We start from the raw sequence: 18,471 nt of genomic DNA, 5'->3' as shown, positions 1-18,471 counted from the left end.
GGTTGAATGGAAAGCATATTGAATATTGGTGTTTTTGTGTTTGATGTGAGATTAGTGAAGAAATAACAGTGAGTATGTGAAAGGTGGAGGCCTGATGTGATGTGTTTGATAATGTCACTCAACTATGTCAAACCACTGTCATCTCTTCATCTTGCCGTATTGTCATGCTTATCCCTCCTCCACCCGTTTCTCCTCCTCTGTCATCTCCGATCTCTGTCATCTAATTCCAGCTGATGCTGTGTTAGTCTGTTCATCAGTCTATTTAACACTTTGCATTTCCAGCCTCTCAAATGGTGATCAGGCACGTGATTTAAATTTGCTATACGGTTACATGAAAAATGTATTCTACAAACCACAGACCACAAATCCCTTACGACTTTCTTACTTAAGTCATATCCTTACAAGGTGAAGTTTAAAAAGAAAATCCAGTTGTCTTTTAAAAGTGTATCCTAAAGACAGAAAAGTCAAAATTGTCACTTCTTTATTAGTCAGATAGATAATAGATCATAAGATGTATCTGTGAAAAGGGGCCGTACGTGGCGACTAACACTTTGATGACTAATTACCATGACAACACACACATAACGTCACCCCACTGCCACAGAATTTCCCTCTGTAAATATCTTATCTCTTTACTGAAAATCTATTGCCTGCCTGTATTTCCTCTGTCAACCTCTCTCTGTTTTAAAAAGCAGTTAATGTTTTCTTTGTTATATAGTATCACCACTTACACAAGTGTACTGCCTTTAAACCTAACATGTACTTAAGGTGGAGATGGGTAAGCCCACTGCTTGTGTACACACGGACACATTTGATATACTTTATATAATAGTATACGCTGGTTATTATAACTGCACAAAACTGTTTACAGTGACAGTCAGGGCGTGTCACACGGCACTGGCTTTTGAGCAATGACAAATATGAGAGACACACCTCTTAAACCGTTTATCCAAAGTAATTTATTTTAAAAAAGCAAATTAATGAAATGCAAAGTGGCAGGAGAGCTTGAGCCTGATCACCAGGACTGAATTGGCAGCGATTATACAGTCTTTCCAGTGCAGTGGTGGCTCGAGACCAATATCACTAGGGGGGCCTGGCTGGGGCCAAGTGTTTTGCCAGAGGGGCACATTCAACTACCGTATTTTCCGCACTATAAGGCGCACTTAAAAGCCTTTAATTTTCTCAAAAAGCGACAGTGCGCCTTATAATCCGGAGCGCTTTATATATGGATTAATTCTGGTTGTGTTTACTGATCTCGAAGCGATTTTGTGTGGTACACGGCGCTCTGTCAAAATGTTTTAGTACGACTTTTGTAAACTACAAAGCCGCACTGTGCTGCCTATTTCTATGTTTATAGAGTTGGGACATGTTTTTTGACTCAGAGTGAGCGCTCCTTAGTTTGTTGGTTTGCTGGGGGCGTGTCAGAGTGAGCGCTTCTGCTTTGCGAGGATCTTTGTTTACGGAGCTGCGAGATCAACACGTGGAGCAGAGACGCTAAAAAACTGTGTTTGTGTCTGTGATGTAATGGGTAGGAAAAAGCTGAAGAACTCGGAGCTTAAAGGTCGAATCAAAACAGCAATCTCCTGATGTAATCTATATATTTATTTAACGCAATAAGTCAAACAAAGAAAATATTCTCAGCTGAGGACACATTTCGCGTCGCCGTTTCCATAGACCGCATGGCTCAAAAAGCCCCATCGTTACGGTCTCACGGCTCCGCTCCAGGTGTGCCCAAACATTTGAAAATTCGCATCTAATACATGGAGTAGGCGTTGACCTTCTCATTGGTCCCAGTTTGGCGCCTACACGCTCCTCCGTCAGCAGTCCGGAAGTGATGGTTTGTTGACCTGTTACTTTTAAAGGGGAAGTGCCCCTATTATGTTTGTAATACATAGTTGTGCAGAAAATACATAATTGTGCAGAAAATACATAATAGTGCAGAAACATCTTCGTAGTGTCGTAATACATATTGATTGAGGTAGGACAAATACATGTGATAGTCTTTCCAGTGTGGATTAATGAAGATCAGGATTAATTTACCTGACAATTCCCCCTTTACACACCATTTATGGTGTGTATAATCTCCAGTAAATATAAGGCACCGAGTGGTGTACAAATTCATCATATGGTATACAAGAGTACATTCATAGTGCACTTGTTTTTATTCCAGTCATAAAAATACCTTCTGTATAAAACCAAAGAACTTCATTTGTTATTCCAGCATAAAGACAATTAGCTTCAGTATAATAAAAAACACTTCCAGTAAAAGACAGTAAATATTAGTAAACTTTTAATGTCTGTATAAGATTGTAATATCTGTATACGACTGAGAGACTGTAACTACAATAAAGTCAGTGGCTTCGGTATGGCAGCAAAGAACACTTTGTAGAGTTATTCACACGAAATCATCTTCCTGGCTGTCGTGTTCCTGCTCTATATCATAGTCTATGAGTACCCCACTGTTTGATGCTGGCTCTTTGCTGAGTCGGTCAAGTCCTTTCAAAGCTCTGGTAAAGGATCCATCAGGGGCTGTGTTATTTGGGATGAAAGTACAACACAGAGCCAAACAATTTGCACACACCCCCTTTTTCAGCTAGCACCATGTCTAATGCAATTTCGTTCTGTAATCAGGCTAGTTCTATCAAATTGCATAAATCTATGGAGAGGGGCTGATACTCGTGTACATTTGTTTTGTTATTGTGGAATCAATCAATCTCGTCATGCGGCTTCTAATTTATGGTATATAACAACATCCACATACAGTAAGTATTTAGAATCAGAATAATCTTTCTTGTCATGTAGGTTTTCACCTACAAAGAATTTGCTCTGGGTTAGCTGGTACATGAATATAAAAAATGCATAAATATTTACAAAATATAAATCGGTGGAGATAATGTACAAATTAATATTGATATAGCTATTAATGCTGAAGATACCAGTGACATGAGAACTCTCCATCTCCCGGACCGTCTTTCCATAGCATCACCAGACTAATTCTCTACCCCTGAATTCTCTGCTAATTCTTTATATAATGTTGTCAATCTTTGTAAGGCTCTAGTAACTGATCTCTTTGAAACAGTATTATTTGATATAATCGTGCAACAGGATGATCCAACATGGCACACACACACCTTTCTCTGCTAGGAGCACGTCTAAAGACATTCTATCATGTCAATAAGCTGGAAGCTGCTTGTTGTTCAGCTTGTCCCTTAACGGCATCCCTTGTAATAATTAATAAACCTCTGTTAGATGCAATGAATGTAATTAGTCCACATTCTTATTAGTAGTTGCCCATCATAAAAACAATGAGTCAAAACCTGCTCCAATTTGATCTCTGGCACTCCCCGGGGGACTCCTACTGCATCTCTTGTATGCTGTGGAGCTGAAGCTCTCCCCAGGTGCTGTGTTTCTCTTCAGCCGAGTTCAAGCTCACAAGAGTTTGACCTGTTGTGGGCCAAACATAGAAACACTCGACCAGTGTCATCAATGCACATATTTCAGTCTTGTGCTATTGGTTCTGTGAGTTGGAAATCTCTTAATGAGATTTTTGCAAATTGGGCTGAGTGGTTCTGTTACACTGTGCATCATTGTTAACAGACAGGTTTACTCTGTTATTGGTCCGAGTATTACTGGGACTGGGCTTAAAGCAAGGAGGGGCCTGACTGGTACACACACACACACACACACACACTATATATTTACTGAGCTAGTGGTATACAGTTTACAGTCAAGCCACATATTCTTCTCCACATATCCCGTCTCCCTGCTATTCTATTTCTTACTGTAGTATCTTTATATCCTTTCCTACTGACAGCTTGGAGATTGCAGTCTTCTTGTTTTCTACCTTTATCCTAAAGTGTCCTTGTGGACCTGCTCCTAAAACCTCTGCTGCCTAAAACAAACAGTCTCTAATCTCTGGGATGCGATGAAACGATGGTGAGGAATAATGGATCACAATCATTTATTTTCTTACATGTCACTCCTCTCCGTGGCAGCTGTGTTCCTCTGCCCACCTGACCTGTTCTGCATATTGTTAGGGAAGAGGGACAGGTTATTACGTCACAGAAATCAAATTTGATGTGGTTGTGCAGTCTCAGTTGTACAGGGCTATACTCACCCTCCTGTGATGACTCTGACCCCCATGTCACAGTCCCCTTCTAAAACTTCGGGTTGTTGAATCTTCACTGATGGTGAGACAAGCGCCCCTATGGGTACCACCTCCCTGTGTAGTCAGACTTCACCACGAAGAGGTCCAGTTTCTGCTTCATGGAGTCAGTGTCTCTCACAGAAGTGGTGATATATTTATGTGTCACCAGGATATATTTTTCTCTCCCTCTTCTTCCTTTCCAAATGGTGGTATATTTCTAAATATGGCTGATAGTTTTCCCGGCACAGATAGGGAAACTTGGCATGATTTCCAGTGTTCTTTTATACCATTAGTCTTTCACACTTATTTACATCAACACTGATTATTGTACCCTAAATGTTCTTATTCTGTCTAATGTTTTATGTTTTTGCAGTGCAAGTACTTTGACCTGCAATTCTTACATAAAGCTTATTATTATCATCATCATTATTATTATTATTATTATTATTATTATTATTATTATTATTATTATTATTATTATCCTTTACCCACATTACCTTATTTTACAGTTCATTTAGCTGTAAACACTTTAGCTACACCTTCATATTTATTTAGTTCAGAATATCCGTTTCTCGGCATTCGGCCTTTGAATCAAATGCTATGAATATACTCTATTAATATAATACTCAATATAATACTTCAATATAATACTCCCCCTTTTGAGACATGGTCAAATACCGTGTCTCAATACACACATTTATACATGCTCTTGGTCGTACTGAGTTCTTCTCTGGCCAAGTGTTCTTTCGTCAGTCGTCTCTGTCTTGTATGTAATTATTCTTAGTCCAAACGGCTTGTTCTTACTTTATAGCTGCATTCTGCATCTCTTTCAATATCTCTGTCTTGTGTTCTGGTGTGTTTGTCTTCTCATTTACATATTGTTGTCTACTGAAACTGGATCAGTTCTTATCATATGTGTTGTGCCTTTATATAAAGCAATATACTTTGGTAGCTGTACTGCCTTCAATAAGTCTTCTATTAGAGTGAGTAATATGTTTGTTAGTCAATGTTACCATACCTTTATGCTGTACTTGTTGAGCAAACACATGTTGAACATGCATAGTTACCGTCTGTGTAGATATTTACAACTTTGTCTTTCTTTTATCTGCATGTCTCTGTCAATGCTATCAGTTCTGCTGCTCTGCTGACAGATGATTGGGTAGAGCTTCTGCTTTTAATACGTCGGTCTGTGTCACTACAGAGATCTTGTCACATTCGGATCCTCTAGGTTACTTTACATGATCTGTTATCAAACATTTCTATCTCTGGTTCCTCTTAGGGAACGTCAGTCAAGTCTGGTCTTGGTGAAGTTCCTTGTCCGTCTCTGTCGTTTAGTCATGTGATTCTCCGTCTTCAGCTGTTGGAAATAATGTAGATGGATCAAAGTTGTACATTATTCTATAGTCAGATGCGGTTGTGAAAACGAAACTGACACTGCATGTGTCACTGTTAAAGTCAATGGCCTGAATAACACTCGATGCAGAGGCCTGACCTGCCATTGAAGCTGCAGTTACTGCTCATGTGCGGTCAGGCATCGCCTTATCTACTGGGTCTAGTTGTGAAGAGTAGTGAACCACTGGTCTACTCTTATCTCCATGGTTCTGTGTTAATACTAATGTCATGAAGTCTGCTGTTTAAATAAAAGGCTTCTTATAGTCTGGTATTTCTAAAACAGATGAGTTTACCAAAACTTTATTTTCTTAAATAATTTGTCAGCTGTTTCATTCCCTATTATCTTACAAACTCTCTTCACCATATTTCTTCCTCATGACATTTACGATCGGACCCTCAGGAGCTTCTAGCTCCCTACACTGTTTAGACTAAACTCTCAGAAGATTCTATCTCCCTACTATTCGTCTGTCGACGATTATAGTCTTTCACAAAATGTCATGAGGTTTGAATATTTTTGGGAGAGGTGGGAACGGACAGCCATCCAAGAGGAAATCACGCCGGCCTTTTACAGAGGGATACAAAGAAGCCGTGACCGTGTGTGTTAAATGAGTTATGCTGACACTTCTTGACTAAAGTCTTTTATTATTATTTATTATTCTGAACGTAATCTATCATTAGCTGGTATTTTGCGGCTCTGTTCTGTTCTAATCATTTCTGTCTGCTCCAGAATTACACAAAAAGTCTACATATCTGTCATCCACACACTTATTAAACATGTTTTCTCAAAAACATATAAGAGACAGTTTTCATAAGACTCAAGGTTTAGTTTATCACAATTTACTTTTACTACATAAGTAGGCGGAATTAGCGACCCAGCATCACGTGGCCACCGTTAGCTGGTCCTAATCTCTGAGGCCTTTCACAAAAACGTCTCCTTCTTTCACGTTTTTCCAACTTAAAACTACTTCACATACACTCCACGGTTCTCTTTGATTTCACAACCGTCCCCCAGTCAGTTTGAACAGTTTTCACCCGTTCTACAAACTCCAATGCATTAGCTAAATATCAACGCTAGCTTAGCCTCGCCTTAGGCCTGCTTTAGTCACACTTTACTCACAACAATACAACAAATCTTAACATGTTTTACACTATGCTTGCCGCAAAGAAGATGATATACAACATCTGAGACTATGAGGCGATCGTCATCGGTTCTCACGTAATTCAGGATTATAATCACTATTCTTCTTTGGTAAACAACACTGGCTTCTAAGCCACGCTTCCCTTAAGTCTTTGAATTAAACTATACCTATCTGCCTTCCAAAGGACTTCTTTAACATTAAACTAACTAAGCTTTCTTAGCTACCTTCCTTAGGTGTTTTCGTATTAAACTATATCAATGCAAGCTTACCCTAAGCTTTATCCGGTACCAGACCGGACACCCTACCTCGGGCTTTGTTTGATTAATCTATAAGTTCTCTCAGAACTCTAACCAGACTGCGCTGGAGCCCTCCCTAGGCTTTTAATACGTATCGTTAACACAAATAATATTTTCGATGCTTGTTCTTATCACTTGTATTTCAACATTCAGGATTGCTTTTTATCGTTTAACAGCAGTTGTATTAGCTATGACCGTCGAACATTGTTGCTGGCATTCATTAATAAGTTTTCCTAGTCTACCTGCAGTGAATATTTGTCTTAACCGGTGTTCACCCTCACCTGATCTTTTGCACGTGCAATGAATACCAGTCAACGATGCTCGGCGATCGTTCTTCACTTCTCCTTTCGGGATGCCCACCCAGGGACGCCAATTAATGGGTAGGAAAAAGCTGAAGAACTCGGAGCTTAAAGGTCGAATCAAAACAGCAATCTCCTGATGTAATCTATATATTTATTTAACGCAATAAGTCAAACAAAGAAAATATTCTCAGCTGAGGACACATTTCGCGTCGCCGTTTCCATAGACCGCATGGCTCAAAAAGCCCCATCGTTACGGTCTCACGGCTCCGCTCCAGGTGTGCCCAAACATTTGAAAATTCGCATCTAATACATGGAGTAGGCGTTGACCTTCTCATTGGTCCCAGTTTGGCGCCTACACGCTCCTCCGTCAGCAGTCCGGAAGTGATGGTTTGTTGACCTGTTACTTTTAAAGGGGAAGTGCCCCTATTATGTTTGTAATACATAGTTGTGCAGAAAATACATAATTGTGCAGAAAATACATAATAGTGCAGAAACATCTTCGTAGTGTCGTAATACATATTGATTGAGGTAGGACAAATACATGTGATAGTCTTTCCAGTGTGGATTAATGAAGATCAGGATTAATTTACCTGACAGATGCTTGAGCCTTGGAAACTATTTGTCTTTTTACGAAGTAAAATAAGAACAGTAAAGTCAAGAAAGCAAACCTTGCATCTTTATTGGAGGACTTTTGCATGTTAGCTAACTGTCTAGCTACGCATAGGGATACGCGCTGTACTTGCATAACACGCACCGCTTGCAGCATTACGGCTACCGTAGTCAGGAGCGTCGCGGAGTAATACATACTGTGCTTCACCATAATATTACAGTGTGTGTGTGTATAAGGACCCCAAAATGGCACCTGTCAAGAGACACGCTTACGACGCGGACAACAAACTCAAGGCTATCAGTCACACAGTAGAACATGGGAATAGAGAGAATTCAACATTAATGAATCAATGGTACGGAAGTGGAGGAAGCAAGAAGATGACGTTTGATTTGGCGGTATCAGACTGTTTTTTTTACGTGTTACAACTGAACAAGGTTGGGAGTTATTGTGAATACGCTCATTAACGTTTGAACAATGTTGAGTTATTGTGAACACGTTTAATAAAGTTTGACTGACTGACTTATCTGACTGTTTTGTTTCGCTTAATGCGCCTTATAGTCCGGTGCGCTTTATATATGAAAACAGATCGAAAATAGACCATTCATTGACAGTGCGCCTTATAATCCAGTGCGCTCTATAGTGCGGAAAATACGGACAAAACTCAAAATACCTCCAGACAACTAACAGGTAAAGTCTGGGCAAAAACAGGATCAACAGAGGATATACGAAAAGCAGGCAGTAAAAGGATCTTGAGAGCAAAAGAGCAAAAAGGCAGTCAACTTAGGAACTCGAGACAAGGGCACAAAAACGGACACTTCAAGAGACGGCTCAAAAACTCACAAACTTGGGCTCCGGCAACAATTCAAGACTCAGCAATGAACAGACAGGCAGCTTATAAAGGCTAGCAAACAAGGAACAGGTGCAACCAATGAAACAATAAAGACAAGCACATGACACACAGAAATGAATGGTGGCGACCCCACATGGTCCAAAGAGGAACTGCAGTCCAAAAACCCTGACAGGACCCCCCTCCCTATGAACGTCTCCTGACGTTCCCACACGGGCGATCAGGGTGGCTCTGGTGGAAGGCCTCGATGAGGCCTGGATCGAGAACATGCCGAGACGGGACCCAGGACCGCTCCTCAGGACCATAGCCCTCCCAGTCCACCAGGTATTGAAGGCCCCTCCCCACCCGGCGAGAATCCATTAGGCGGTGGATTGAATAAGCAGGGCCACCATCAATGATTCTGGGGGGCGGAGGGGGTTTAGCTGGAGGAACCAAAGGACTTGTGGCGACAGGGCGTAGGCGAGAGACGTGGAAGGTGGGATTGACCCGCATGGACCGGGGAAGTTGGAGACGGTAAGCCACTGGGTTGATCCTCCTCAAGATCTTGAAGGGCCCCACGAACCGTGGCGCCAGCTTGCGGGACTCCACCCGTAGAGGAAGATCTCGTGTCGACAGATAGACCCTCTGCCCCGGACGTAGCGGTGGTGTAGGTCTGCGGCGGCGGTTGGCATGGCGCTGGTACTGGCGTGCGGACCGCTGCAGGGTAGACCGGGCCTTGTGCCAGACCCGCCTGCACCGTCGGACAAAGCTCTGGGCCGAGGGAACACCCACATCAGTCTCTTGGTCAGGGAAGAGTGGAGGCTGAAAACCAAACTGGCACTCGAAGGGACTGAGACCTGTAGCAGAAGAACACAAGGTATTATGTGCATATTCAGCCCAGATCACAAACCTGCTCCATGATGATGGATTGGAGGAGGCCAGGCATCGGAGGGTGGTTTCCAGGTCCTGATTTAGCCTCCCAGTCTGACCATTGGACTCAGGATGGAACCCTGAGGAGAGACTGACCGTAGCCCCAATCAGCTTGCAGAAGGTCCTCCAAAACTGCGCGGTAAACTGGGGCCCACGATCCGAGACCACATCCAGGGGGAGACCAAAGAACCTGAAGACATTCTGGCACACAGCCTCGGCGGTCTCTAGTGCCGAAGGGAGTTTGGGCAGGGGAACGACCCGACACGCCTTGGAAAAGCGGTCGACAATAACCAACATGACTGTGTTTCCCTGAGAGGGGGGAAGGCCTGTAACAAAGTCCAAGGAGATGTGGGACCAGGGCCGCTTGGGGATGGGTAGAGGATGAAGGAAACCATGAGGCGGGGTACGGGCGCTCTTACTCTGGGCACAGACAGAGCAAGCAGCAACAAAGGACCTCACATCCGCATTCATGCCAGGCCACCAGAACCGTCTCTTGACAAACTCCAGAGTCCTGCGTGCTCCCGGGTGGCTGGTAAGGCGTGAAGAGTGCCCCCACTGCAGAACTTGGGATCGCACCACAGTTGGGACAAATACCCGGTTGGAGGGTCCATTCCCGGGGTCTGGCTCCCTCTTCTGGGCCTGGCGAACCAGTGACTCGACTCCCCATCGGACAGGAGCCACAATCCTCGAGCTCGGGAGGATGGGTACTGGAACTCTCTCACCATCTGACCTGTGAAACAGTCTAGAGAGTGCATCAGGCTTCTGGTTCTTCGAACCGGGGCGGAAGGACAAAACAAAATCAAATCTATTAAAAAAAAGAGCCCATCTTGCCTGCCTGGGGTTGAGACGTTTGGCCCTCTGAATGTACTCGAGGTTTTTGTGGTCGGTCCAAACAACAAAAGGGTGTTGGGCCCCCTCCAGCCAGTGGTGCCACTCCTCCAAAGCCATCTTGATAGCCAGGAGCTCACGATCTCCAACATCATAGTTCCTCTCAGCAGGTGAAAGGCGAGCAGAGAAGAAGGCACAGGGATGGAGTTTGCCATCAGCCGGACGCTGGGAGAGCACAGCCCCCACTGCCACATCCGAAGCGTCCACCTCAACCATGAAGGGGAGGGAGGGGTCGGGTAAGGTAAGGATGGGGGCGGAGGAAAATCTCCCCTTCAGATCCTGGAAGGCCCGCTCTACCACTGGAGACCACTTAAAGGGGGCAGATTTCTTCTTGGTGAGATCGGTTATGGGAGCGGCAACAGCACTGAAGTTCCTGATAAACTTCCTATAAAAATTGCCGAAGCCAATGAACCGTTGTACCTCCTTGACCGAAGAGGGTTGGGGCCAATCCCGGACAACTTGAGTCTTCTTGGGGTCCGTGCTGAGACTCCCTTTGGACAGGATGAAGCCCAAAAAGGACACCTCGGAGACATGGAATTCACACTTCTCAGGTTTGACAAAAAGGTGGCTTTCCAAAAGGCGCTGGAGGACGACTCTGACATGATGGACATGTTCATGGAGGGACTTGGAGAAAATCAAAATGTCATCCAAATAAACAAAGACAAAACGGTTCAACGTCTCTCTCAATACCTCGTTGATGAGTGCCTGGAACACTGCCGGGGCGTTGGTTAAGCCAAACGGCATCACTAAGTACTCGTAGTGGCCCGTTGGTGTGTTGAACGCCGTCTTCCACTCGTCACCGTCCCTGACCCGGACCAAGTGGTAGGCGTTACGGAGGTCCAATTTGGTGAAGACGGTTGCCCCTTGGAGGAGTTCAAAAGCGGTGGTCATTAAAGGCAAGGGGTAACGGTTCCTCACCGTGATCTTGTTTAACCCTCTGTAATCTATGCATGGCCTGAGGCCGCCGTCTTTCTTCCCAACAAAAAAGAATCCGGCACCAGCCGGGGAGGACGAGGGGCGAATGATCCCAGCAGTCAGGGAGTCCTTGATATAATCCTCCATAGCTTGGGTCTCGGCGGGTGACAGGGAGAAGATCCTACCTCGTGTAGGGAAAGAGCCTGGAAGGAGATCAATGGCACAGTCAAAGGGCCTATGAGGGGGCAGGGAAGTGGCCCTCCTCTTGCTAAATACCTCAGCTAGGTCGTGGTACTCTGAGGGGACTCGGGACAACTCGAGAGAGCTAGGAAGCTTAGGGGCTGGAGGCACAGCCCTAGTGAGGAGACAGGAGGACTTGCAATTGGGACCCCACTCAACCACAGTTCTTGAGGACCAATTGATGTGAGGGCTGTGGTGAGATAACCAGGGGAACCCTAGCACAACAGGGAACTCGGGAGAATGAATAAGATTAAACTGAATCTTTCCGTGATGATTGCCAAACATAGACAAAACAGGAGAGGAAATATGAGTCACAGTACCCTGTCCCAAGGGCCTACCATCCAAGGCGGTCACTGAGAGTGGATGGTCCAGCCTGGAGATGGGCAGGTGAAGGGCCCTGGCAAGGGTGAGATCCAAGAAATTCCCTGCAGCGCCAGAGTCAATGAGGACCTGAAGAGGATGATGTTGGTTCCCCCAGGAGATGGTGACCGGGAGCTGCAGGCACGAAGTCGAGGCTGAGGGAGTAAGGGTCGCACCCGTCACAGTTCTCCCTCTCCTGGACGGGGCTGGGCTTCCCGCAAGCTCGGGACATGAGGAACGAAAGTGGTTAGGACTTCCACAATAGAGGCAGCGTCTCTCCCTCATCCTCCGGTTCCGTTCTGTCTGGGACAGGCGAGTACCGCCAAGCTGCATCGGCTCCTCAGGACAAGGTGTGTTATTCTGAGGTTCCCGAGGCCACTGAAGCGGAATGGAGGTTGAAGCTGTGACTCCGGAACTGGGGCGACTGTCCATTTGTCGTTCACGACGCCTCTCCCACAGACTGTTATCAAGACGGATAGTCTGGTCAATTAGGGACTCCAGGTCTGACACTGGATCTTTAGCTGCCAGCTCATCCTTGATTCCGCCACAGAGGCCATGCCGGAACGCTGTCATCTTTCCAGTCAGGAGAGTGATGATGTAGGCGATACGAGAGCGCTCTGAAGGGAAGTAGGAAGGTTGAAGCTCAAAGGTGAGAGAGCATTGGGCTAGGAAAGCCCGGCAGTCCTTGTGGTTACCCTCATACCTCTCGGGAGCAGCGAGCCGTGGTTCAGACGGAAGCGGACGGAAGCGGACCCGTGGAGCTGGACTGCTGAACTACTGGCGTCAGTGGAGCAGATGGAGGTGATGGTAGACGAGCAAGTAGATCCACAAGGGACTGTTGGAGGTTCTGCAGAACCCCTTGCTGGTGGGACAAGAGAGCCTCGTGACGAAGCACTGTAGCATCATGGCTTAGAACTGCAGTGTAGAGTTGCTCCTCCGACGTCGGTGCCGGCGGAGACTGGGGGTTGGTCTCTGCTGTGTTAGTTGTCTCTGCTGAGCCAGGTTCCATGGCTGAGTCTTGCTGACAGGGTCTGTTGGGAAATGAACCCGGGTCTCCTGCGTGGTAGGCAGACTCTCTACCACTGTAGTTCCCAGTGAATGTTGGCCTCCGCCAGGGCTGCGGTTTATCACTAATCCTGTTTGTGATTTTCATGGACAGGATATCGAGGCGTGGTCATAGAGAAGAGGGGTTGCAGTTCGGTGGCCTGAGGATCTCATCGCTGCTCTTTGCAGATGATGTGGTCCTTATGGCATCATCTGTGACCTTCAACAGTCACTGGATCGGTTCGCATCTGAGTGTGAAACGATTGGGATGAGGATCGGCACCTCAAAGTCTGTGGCCATGGCTCTCAGCAGGAAACCGGTGGATTGCCTACTCCGGGTAGGGAATGAGCCCTTACCCCAAGTGAAGGAGTTCAAGTACCTCGGGGTCTTGTTCGCGAGTGAGGGGACGATGGAGCGAGAGATTAGAGCAGCGGGGGCGGTACTGCTGTCGCTTTACCGCACCGTTGTGACGAAAAGAGAGCTGAGCCAGAAGGCAAAACTTTCGATATACCGGTCGATCTTCGTTCCTACCCTCACCTATGGTCATGAAGGCTGGGTCATGACCGAAAGAACGAGATCACGGGTACAAGCGGCCAAAATGGATTTTCTCAGACGGGTGGCTGGCGTCTCCCTTAGAGATAGGGTGAGAAGCTCAGCCATCCGGGAGAGACTCGGAGTAGAGCCGCTGCTCCTTTGAGTTGAAAGGAGCCAGTTGAGGTGGTTCGGCATCTAGTGAGGATGTCACCTTGGCGCCTCCTCCAGGCATGTCCAGCTGGGAGGAGACCCCGGGGGAAGACCCAGGACTCGGTGGAGAGATTATATCTCCTCACTGGCCTGGGAACGCCTAGGGATCCCCCAGTTGGAGCTGGAGGATGTGGCCTGGAAAAGGGGTTTGGGGTTCCCTACTGTAGCTGCTGCCCCCGAGACCCGACAGGCAGACGATGGATAGATAGATGGAAAATAGAGTAATACATCTAAAACATTATATTATTCTAAATTATACATACATTTTTTAGACATTTTACTATAAATAATAGAGTAAACTGAAGGAAATGCAACCCTGTTACTGAATGTCAACCCTATTACTCTAATTATAGTAACAGGGTTGCAAGTAACAGGGTTGCAAATCAATGCTAATTTTAGCTTTTACCTCAGGAATTAATTTTAGCTGCACAATGTAATGCTACTGTCAAGGAATGGATACAATTAGATATTTAACTAAAGAAAGATGTATTTGAAATTCATTTGTTTTAGTCTCATAATGTGAGTAACAGGGTTGCGTTTGTGTGAGTGCCATACTCCATCAAGAGTGAAAAGATTGGAAATATATAAAAAATAAAAGAGAGGACTTACCTTTGGTCTACCCATGGTAGTAGCACATGACTTGCTGATGTCATTTCCTCTGTGTCATGTGACTAACAGTTTTTTCACTTCTTCTGCCAAGCTAAAAAGGTTTCGGTAACAGGGTTGTGTGCATGTTGTGGGACACACTTTCAGTGTAAAATTACTGTTATTTAAAATATGTTTATGATTTAACAAATTGATTTTACCAATACAAGAAACATATATCAATAGAATAATACCAAAAAAAGTAAATAAAAACCCTATTTTAAATGTTATATTTGACATGAAAGTTGTTTGATATTTTAAATAATATTTTGAAACAACTTTTTCTGCAACTTTATACACATTTTGTCTCAAAACAAGTATATTTAACACAAGTGCATGGTTTAGCTTTTTGGGCATGGATTATTAGATTTTTTATATGTTAATTCTGGAATGACCCAGCTGTTCTGTAGCTAGCCAGTTACTATTGACTACTGACAGTACACCAACAAACAAAGAAGACCTAATGTTACTACACTTTTCCCTTTCCTAGAGTTATTAAAAGTTAAGCAGCTAACACATATTAATAACTTCGTACAATTTCACACAGTGCATCGTCCAAAATGTCAACCTCTCGTCTCCAGCATGACTCGTCCGAAGTTACAGATATCTATCATGATATCAAAGCTGTGCTACACCCGTACAGTCTATGGTGGCACACTTTCCCCCAGGGTCCTAGCGTCCTTGATTTACTCTGAGCCATCTCTCCCGTCCCCCAGGGTCTTAGTGCCCGGTAGATTACATTGTAAAGTATGAAAGGGAGTTTTGGGGCGATTTGGAAACAATATTTTTAAATATCTGTATAGCATTAACCCCTTTCCACACAAGAAGGAGCATGAGACGTGAATGGCCATTTTAAATTTTTATTTTCTTTCAATTATTTTTCAATTTTCATTTGGGTGGGCTTTAAAGCTGAAGCCCACCTAAAATAGGCCTAGCTACGCCACTGGTGTACAGTAACATAATGTCTGTTTAGCACATGTTGTCACGGCCTGCAGAGAGGAGCGAAAGGGTCTCGGGAAGAGAGGGGAGCGAAGGGGTCTCGGAAGCGAAGGGGTCTCGGGAAGAGAGGGGAGTGAAGGGGTCTCGGGAAGAGATGGGAGCCCAGGGGTCTCGGGGGGCAACGGGAGCACAGGGGCTGGGGTCTCGAGGGGCAGCTGGTGAACAGCTAGTGTCTCGACGGGCAGCTGGTGAACAGCTGGGGCAGATGTTAGCAGAGATCCGGGGACGGGGGTCTGCGGAGGCCCGGCAGCGGGGGTCTGCGGAGGTCCAGTAGCGGGAACTGAAGTCTGCGGAGGTCCTGCAGCGGGAACTGAAGTCTGCGGAGGTCCGGCAGCGGGAACTGAAGTCTGCGGAGGTCCGGCAGCGGAAACAGGGGGCTGTCGCGGCCCGGCAGCGGAAACAGGGGACTGTCGCGGCCCGGCAGCAGAAACAGGAGGCTGTCACGGCCCGGCAGTGGAAACAGGAGGCTGTCACGGCCCGGCAGTGGAAACTGGAGGCTGTCGTGACCCAACAGCGGAAACAGGGGGCTGTTGCGGCTCGGCAGCAGAAACAGGAGGCTGTCGCGGCAGGGGGACGGCCGGGGTCTGCGGAGGCGGCGGGTGGACGGCCGGGGTCTGCGGAGGCGGCGGGTGGACGGCCGGGGTCTGCAGAGGTCCGGCTGCAGGATTGGAGGTCCGTCGAGCTGACGCAAAGGCTACATGTTCTCTAGCGCCACACGGTTAACGGAGGAAGTGGTACACAATACATAACGTCTAAATCGTGCACAGTGTCCAATTAAACCAGCGTCCGTAACAGTAGGCCTACCCCTGATTTGTGGGAAGGTGCGAGGGCCCAATAATCGGAAGTCCAGAGATTAGGAGAAATCATTTAAATACAGTGAAGCTCTTTTTACTAACACACTTTAAAAATTCAAGGTGTAAGATATGGCTAGAATTTAAGTTTATAACATTCAAAAAAAGTATTACCATTATCAATTGAGTGTGAAGAGGTAACAGTGTTGATGTTATGTCACAGACGTATATGTGTTGTGTTGAGATATCTACTGAAATTAGCATGCTAACTGACTAGCCCCGGCACTTCCTGTCTTGTAATACCACTTGTTTCTTGAGACTGGGGCTTGTGCTGGCGGAATCCGAGTTGCTGCAGTCGCTGACTGGGGCTTTGTCTCTGAGGGCCGCCTAGTGCCGGCTTTGCCAACCACTCTCCTCCCCTTGCAGTCTGCTCTCCTGACTATGGGAGGACAAGACGAAGGTGTGAGTTGTTTTCTCGTTTCTGCCACTTTAGATTTAGTCCAATTACCAAACTAACAAAACACATGAAGATTATAAACAGTGTTATTTTTACTGGCTCTCAGAATTTCAGCAACTTTGGTGTGCATATTCTTGCCTTGCTGTAAGTTAGTAGTAGGCTTTTTTGAGGACTGTAAATTTATTGCATGGACGCAGTAGTAGAGGTGAAATGCACCTTAAAGTATAATTTTTTTAAGTGTATTTTGCATGCCATTTGTTGAAAACAATTTGGATAGGTTATATATATATATATATATATATATATATATATATATATATATATATATATATATATATATATATATATATATATATATATATGTGTGTGTGTGTGTGTAATAAATAAGAAATATGTGTGTTAGAAATATGGCTGTATAGAGGCTGTTGAAATTCCCTCTGTAAGTTAAAATAATAAGTTCTGGTAAAACCATTTATTTGTTAGTATGCACACACTAAGAGGAAGGCGCAGAGCTGTATTATATCAGTGTTCTGTCTTCTCATTTGGTGTGCGCGCTCTCGCGGAGCTCGTGCACTTCTCCGTCAGAAGGCAGTCCACGCCCCGCTCTGACACAGCAGCAATTTTTAAATATATATATTAGATTGATTTGCATTTGTTTTAGAAACAATTATATATTCATAGTAATAGTTCTGATTTACATTTTGTGATTGATATATAAAAAGATATATTGATATAATAAAGTATTTGTTGTCATTTTTACGCGGGAGGTCAAAGGTTACTAACAAAATGGCTGCACATACTGGAGCCGCGAACATAATGCTATCAGCAGCCGGATAGTTAGGATATATTTGAATGTTTTGATCCACAGCGACTGCAGCAATCATTATATGGAACTATTGCCTTCTATTCCATTTCCGACTGCTCGTCATGGCCGACTTATATTTATGGATACGTTCACTGTGGTTGCAATAAAAACACTACAGCAATCTTCGTGGGATACAAACCGAATATAGAGCAGTAATTACAGAGAGTCTAACGTTAGTAACGTTACAGTGCTGGTTGTTGCATTTGACTCAGACCCTCGTTAATACCGTTACTTTTGTCGCTTTACATCAAGGGCACATTTTCTTTGACTTTTTGCAGTCTGCATGCTGAATGTTGAAGTAGCGAGGTAGCGCCACACGGCTGCTGAGAGGAAACATCACGGAGTGTTACGCCATGTTGAAACTTCAGTCAAGACACAACAACAAGAAACAAGGATGAACAAGAAGAAGGATAAAGGGTTTGAGAGCCCGCGCCCATTTAAATTATAAGTATTTTTGTATAATTGTACCCTTGTAGGCATGCAATGGTTTGCAGTCATGTTCGATAGTAAAGTAAAGGTAACGTTAGCTTAACATTTGCATAGAGTAATGCACAGACAGTAACGTTACTTAAAGTACAACAAGTGTTATCTGCTTATTGAAAGAGGGAGTATATAATTAAGTTCATATTTTATATTGACATTGTTATTCTGTCATTGCTTTTACGACCCACCAGGTGGTGTGCATCAACAACATCAACTTCCAGAGGAAGTCTGTCATTGTGAGTACAGAAGTTACAGTTTTTAAAACTATTGTAAATGTGTTGAGTTGAGACAGAACACAGCTACTAAACACCGACTGACAATAGAGAGAACTGCTTTTTGTCCACCTACATCTATTTACACATTGCACACATTCACTCCGGGAGCATTATGAACTGTCT

The 18,471-nt window shown here is 44.8% G+C and overlaps 1 protein-coding gene across 3 annotated transcripts in view; it reads left to right on the top strand.

The window, feature by feature from the left end:
- The first annotated feature begins 17,511 nt into the window (after positions 1-17,511).
- The window catches only part of taf2 (TAF2 RNA polymerase II, TATA box binding protein (TBP)-associated factor), a 30,206-nt gene continuing 29,246 nt past the window's right edge, over positions 17,512-18,471 (top strand). For 2 of the 3 annotated variants that reach the window (XR_003833703.1, XM_029451369.1), the window contains exons 1-2: positions 17,512-18,034; positions 18,255-18,309. Coding sequence is in view for 2 of the 3 variants with exons in the window: in XM_029451369.1 (XP_029307229.1) it covers positions 17,985-18,034; positions 18,255-18,309 (105 nt within the window). In the remaining variant the exon portion in view is untranslated. The remainder of the gene's footprint in view (positions 18,035-18,254; positions 18,310-18,471) is intronic. The other variant, XM_029451370.1, reaches the window with a different exon arrangement.

This window comes from Cottoperca gobio, chromosome 16 (genome assembly GCF_900634415.1).
Source record: "Cottoperca gobio chromosome 16, fCotGob3.1, whole genome shotgun sequence".
Taxonomy (NCBI): domain Eukaryota; kingdom Metazoa; phylum Chordata; class Actinopteri; order Perciformes; family Bovichtidae; genus Cottoperca; species Cottoperca gobio.
Note: the sequence above shows the minus strand (reverse complement) of the source record. Positions and strands in the feature narration are given on the sequence as shown.